Source organism: Thamnophis elegans, chromosome 1 (genome assembly GCF_009769535.1).
Source record: "Thamnophis elegans isolate rThaEle1 chromosome 1, rThaEle1.pri, whole genome shotgun sequence".
Classification (NCBI taxonomy): domain Eukaryota; kingdom Metazoa; phylum Chordata; class Lepidosauria; order Squamata; family Colubridae; genus Thamnophis; species Thamnophis elegans.
In genome coordinates this window covers 91,029,614-91,035,228 of record NC_045541.1, presented here as the reverse complement: position 1 = coordinate 91,035,228, position 5,615 = coordinate 91,029,614, and the positions used below count along the sequence as shown (strand labels likewise).

General features: G+C 38.6%; 1 protein-coding gene across 1 annotated transcript; it reads right to left on the bottom strand.

The window, feature by feature from the left end:
* Positions 1 to 1,240: 1,240 nt before the first annotated feature.
* On the bottom strand, positions 1,241 to 4,343 carry C1H11orf91 (chromosome 1 C11orf91 homolog). The gene is made up of 2 exons (XM_032215527.1): positions 3,935 to 4,343; positions 1,241 to 1,326 (listed from the first exon to the last, which is right to left on the bottom strand). The coding sequence occupies exons 1-2, from the start codon at positions 4,341 to 4,343 to the stop codon at positions 1,241 to 1,243; spliced, it is 495 nt and encodes a 164-aa protein (XP_032071418.1).
* Between the last annotated feature and the right edge of the window lie 1,272 nt (positions 4,344 to 5,615).

Genomic DNA, 5,615 nt, shown 5'->3' with positions numbered 1-5,615 from the left:
TTTATCTGGGCTCAAACGGATTCACCCCAGATTCTGCATGTGCCCTCAGGGCCAAAGAATTTAGTTGCTTGAGGTAAAACATTTAAAAAAAACCTCCATCAATTTATATTCTAATATCCAAGAAATCCAGTAAGATCTGAAAGTGAAACAGTCTCCTCAGCCAGAAGTGGGAAAGTAATATCTTATCATGAACCAGTTTGCTCTAGTAGTTAAGGCACTAGGCTAGAAATTGGCAGAGCATGAATTCTAATCCCACATTAGATATGAATCCAGATAGGTGACTTTGGGCCTGTCACTCTCTATTAATCCTAGAAAGAAGGCGGCAATGGCAACCACTCCCAAAAACCTTGCCAAGAAAACTGCAGGTTGCCAGGAATCAACACTAACTTGAACACACATACACAAACAAACAAACACCCTCCCACCCCTATTTATTTATAACAACAGTTTAGTTTCTGGGATGAAGACAATCCATGAAATGCTCAACAATGAGCCTGACCTTATCTAAGGGTACAATTAGAATTCTTAATATGATTCTGAAATTGGATACTTATTGCACTGAACTTCTTCCATAATCCAATGATTTTGAATAAAAACTATGGAGCAGAGGAGCTGCTGATGTAACTATGAACTCTAATTCCAATGATTTGGCATATGGTAAGCAGCCAATGAAGAAAATAACATGGTATGTCAAATATTTGTGCCAAATGAGTCCTAATTTCAGTGGCTGGGTAGAAATGTTTAAAAAAAACAAAACGTGAATTTAAACTTACTAAGATAGAAGTTTTGTAGCATACTGCCATCTTGTGGAACAAAATCATTTTTAAAATGATAATTCTCTACAAGCTTTATTATTATTCTGAACTGCACAAAGCATTTGCAGCTCTTCCTATAAAGCATAAAATTGGAGGAGGATTCACATTTTCCTGTGGAAGAAAGAGAAATACGTAATGGAAATATGTCAGAACTCCAAGGAAATTTTCTTTGTAATACTATTGATAACACTGAATGACATAGAGGTATCAAGAGGAATACTGGAGAAAAGTTGAAGGTTGCTGGGGAATTCCAGTTCAAGATTAACCACCTCCAAGAAGCGTGGATGAAAATAACTTTATTGTCAAAATGAGAATATTGTACAAACAGTCCAGGAGGAAGCAATTAGCAGACTATGGGCCCCATCATGTCACTCACAATAGCTGTGCCATACTAACAAATTTCCCAGCTCAGGTGTGAATAGCTTTCATGATATAGGTGAATGTTTCTTCAGCGTCAGTCTTGTCATTTCATCTTGGGTCTTTTCATCTTTTAGTGCCTTCAGAAGCTTATCTGAAAAGTGTAGAATTTAACATTAGCTATGTTACAGATGCTATTGCAGAGACATACAATTCTCTATCGTAGTTAACTGCAAATAAAAATAAAATAAGTCACAATGATATTGAGAATGATTTTGGAGCTTAGTCTAAAGTTAATATTTGGGAAAGTGTTTTGCATGCTGCTGTACTTTGCAATGCACACAAATGACAGATTAAATTCTAGACCCCTTGTTCCTTTGTCAGGGATTATTGTTGGTGACTGTACAGGAAGTCCTCGAGTTACAACCACAAAGAAGCCCAAAATTTATGTTGCTAAATGAAATGTTTGTTAAGTCAGTTTGCCCCAGTTTGTGACTTTTCTTGCCAGAGTTGTTAAATGAATCATTGCATTTGTTAAATTAGTAACACGATTGTTGAGTGAATCTGGATTCCCCATTGATTTTGCTTGTCAGAAGGTTGAAAAAGGAGACCACACGACCCGGGGACACTGCAAATATCATAAATATGAAGCACTTGCCAATCATCTGAATTTTGATCATGTGACCATGGGGATGCGGCAAGGATCATAAGTGGAAAAATGGTCATAAATCAAATTTTTCAGTGCTGTTGTAACTTTGAACTGTCACTAAGTGAACTATTGTAAGTTGAGGACTACCTGTATTGTTCTATAACTCATTTGACCAGTGATGGTGTGATGCTTTTATATGATGCATCAAAATTTCACAGTATTTCCTCCTGCAACTATTCTTGTGACTTGTGATGTTTGCTGGAGCTTTTTGCAATTCACAAATTTCCAAGATGAGTGAATATAGCGAGCTTTTTAAAAATTATTATTACAGATGGAACAGGATTGACTTTAGGAATATGGGTTAACAACTTAAATAATCAATAAGTACAAAAATAAATCAATTTTCTAAATTTTCTCCACAATTCTGCAGAAATATACACTTATAGCTGCCCACTCAGTATCTAATCTTCAGATGATACAAATAGTTCTCTTTTTCAAATAATCTGCCTGCAATTACTTGTATTGTAATTACATTACAATAATGAATATTGCCTCCCCTTTTACACTTGGAATACCCATGAGTAGACCTTACTTTAAAAGGTTTTTCCACTAATAGGTGCATACTTCACCAATTAGTGGAAAAACTTCACGATCAAATATATTCAATAAAATATATTTACTTAGTCAAAATATTCAGTGGTTGTATTAGAAAGTTGATCAAATTTTTAACTATATGTACAAATGTTGGCAGTGATCATGTATTGCTTTTATTTTAAACAAATGTTTTTTTTTCAAAACTAGCTGTGGTTATTATTTCAAGCATCTCTTTATTTATTTTATGTATTAAATTTATTTACTTATTAAATTTATTGGCCACCCATCTTACCACAAGATAACTCTGGGTGGCATTATTATTATTGTTGTTTAAATGAGGGGTCCCTAACCCCCCAGGACGCGGCCCACTACTGGCTCGTGACTATTTGCAACTGGGATGTATGAGCGGCAGGCCAGCACCCGTGCACACATATGCGCAGCTCAACCCGTGCAAATTGAACTGTGCAAGTTGAGATGTGTGCACTTGTGCTCACGTGGCCCGGTTCCCTTCTCCCTCAATGCTGGGCTGCCAAGCAGCAATGGTTGAGCACTGCTGGTTTAAATACTATTAGGCAGGAGGGAAAAATGTAAACATTCAGCCTGGATATTCATTTATATTTCCATAAGCATAGGAACAACGACCATAAAAAAGCATGAGATGTTATTTATAAAATTCTCAAAGATTCAAATAAACTTGGATATTGGAGACTCAAGAGTGGTTAAATATATTCAGGATAGAATGACTGGCCTTGGATCAATTGAAATGCAATCAAAAACTAAAGAACTGCTTAATGTTTTCAAAATCTTTGGACCAGTAGTAGAAATTAGGTATCATGATAATTCTTCACTATCTTATTACTGAGCTTTAACTTTCTACTCTCTTGGGATAAACTTTGGGGCAAACTTGATGTTCTGTGACAATTATGAATGATAGAACAGAACTGGGAAACTAATAGGCAGGAGAATCTGTGTGGCTGGTGGTGTGGGGGAGTCACCGTTCTCTCCACCTTGTATTCAAGGCTAATTTGGGATTGCAACTTGGTAGATTTGGGACAGAATAACTGTAGTTTTTTTTAAAATGGAAATGATTTGAGAAATTTATTAAGTTGTTATGTGAATGTATTGAGGTTGGAACTGCCAGGTTTATTGAATAAAAACATTGAACGTCTAATAATTTCTGAAGAGGGGGAGAAATGTAGATAGTTGCTTCTTCTCTTTCAATGGTACTGCTTTTGAACAAGAAGGTTTTCATATCTGCGCAAAAAATAAAAGCACAGGTATAACTTAATAATCTTGGTGGGGAGGCTTTCTGGTATTGATAGGACAAATACAGAAATTTTCATGTCAAAGTATTGGGTTTGAGAAAGAGACACGAAATATAAAGTTGTCCTATTAGACTGTTTGGAAGACAAGGATCTTCTGTTTTGGTAGTTGGTAGAGCCTTTTCAACCGCACCTTTCCATACTTTGATGTATCAAAGATATCAAAGATTATGAGGAGCCAGATTTCAATTACTCACACTGCTGTGGGTCAGAGCCATCTCCTGTGAGGGCCAGCAGTTCCAACTCCTTCAGGCGGATTCCAAGTTCACAGATTTCCCCATCTGGTTGTTGCTGATGGTGTACCTCAGTGCTCTCTGAAGCAGGACAGAAGAAGCGCAAAGGCTCATAGGGAATGGGAGCCAGGCCAGCTGGCCAGGGAGGGGGACAACAACGCTCACTTGTGAGTGGAAATAACCCAAGCCCAGGTGGAGGGCGCTGAGGCCCAGCTGGTGCTGCTGCGTCCCCTCCTCGCAATGGCACAAAAAGCTTCCTCCAGAGAGCACAATCGGTTAGGTTAGTGCTTTGGGTAGTTCGGTCATAGAGGGAGGGGAAGAATACAGGGGGTGGTGGCTGAGGGGGTGGAGGAGGCTGTTGCTGGTGGCTCATGGAGTTGCTCCTGATGGCTCAGCAACTGCACTGCTACTGCCATGGAAACATCAGAATCTAGAAAGTGTCATGGAGTTTAAAAGTTCTAGAGCAGTGCTTCTCATCCTCAGCAGCCTTTAGATGTAAAGACTTCAGGTCCCAGAAATCATCTCTGCCACTTTTACCTTGGGGGAAGGAAATGTCTTTCATATTTCTGCAAGTTTCACTTTCATAACAGCCCTGAGCAAATAAATACTAAACTAGAAGATGAAATATATTAAGGTTTTTCAAGAAATAGGCATTTCATTTATTATACAGGTAGCCCTCAACTTACGACCACAATTGACCCCCAAATTCATGTTGCTGGGTGAGAAATTTGCTAAGTGCATTTGGCCCCACTTTACAACTTTTCATGCCACATTTGTTAAGTGAATCATTGCAGTTGTTAAATTGGTAATACAGTTGTTAAGTGAATCTGGTTTCCCCACTGACTTTTTCTTGTCAAGAAGGTCGCAAAAGGGATCAGATGACCCACAGGACACTGCAACCATCATAAATGTGTGTCAGTTGTCAAGTATCTGAAAGAAAAACAGGTGACCATGGGGATGCTGCAATGGTTATACTATATGTGTGAAAAATGGTCATGTCATTTTTTTCGATGCCGTTGTAACTTCGAACAGTCACTAAGTGAACCGTTGTAAGTTGAGTATTCATTTTCACTATCTGCATCCATATCGTCTTCTCTGTTGGGCCATTCTTAGATTTTGTGTCTCTCTTGAAGCACTATGGAAAGAATAGGAGTCCCTGGGTATAAGGAGCAAGCTTAGACTACCAAACATTTATGTCCCATATCTCCCTCCCATCCACCCCTATAGGGACATGATCAGAAAGATTGGCAGTTTGGCAATTCGAATCCCTAGTGTTGCGAGTGAGCTCCCATTACTTGTTCCAATTTCTGCTAACCTAGCAGTTTGAAAGCATGTAAAAATGCAAGTAGGAAAATAGGAACCATCTTTGGTGGGAAGGTAACAATGTTCTGTGCACCTTTGGCATTTAGTCATGCTGGCCACATGACCACGGAGATGTCTTTGGACACTGCTGGCTCTTTGGCTTTGAAACATAGATGAGCACCGCCCTCTAGAGTCAGGAACGACTAGCACATATGTGCGAGGGGAACCTTTACCTTATCTTCCTCTTTATTGAAGTATACCTTTTGGTTAATTACAAAGGAGGGATCTCAGCTGACTACCTAATCTTTACCCAATTCTTTTAAAGACAATGGATTTCAGAACT

Bases quoted from the DNA above. Each gene is read 5' to 3' on its own strand.
- C1H11orf91 (XM_032215527.1), bottom strand. From the start codon at position 4,343: ATGAGCCACCAGCAACAGCCTCCTCCACCCCCTCAGCCACCACCCCCT. The intron at 1,327-3,934 runs GTGAGTAATTGA...TACACTTTTCAG, and splicing joins TGGCTCTGACCCACAGCAGT to ATAAGCTTCTGAAGGCACTA.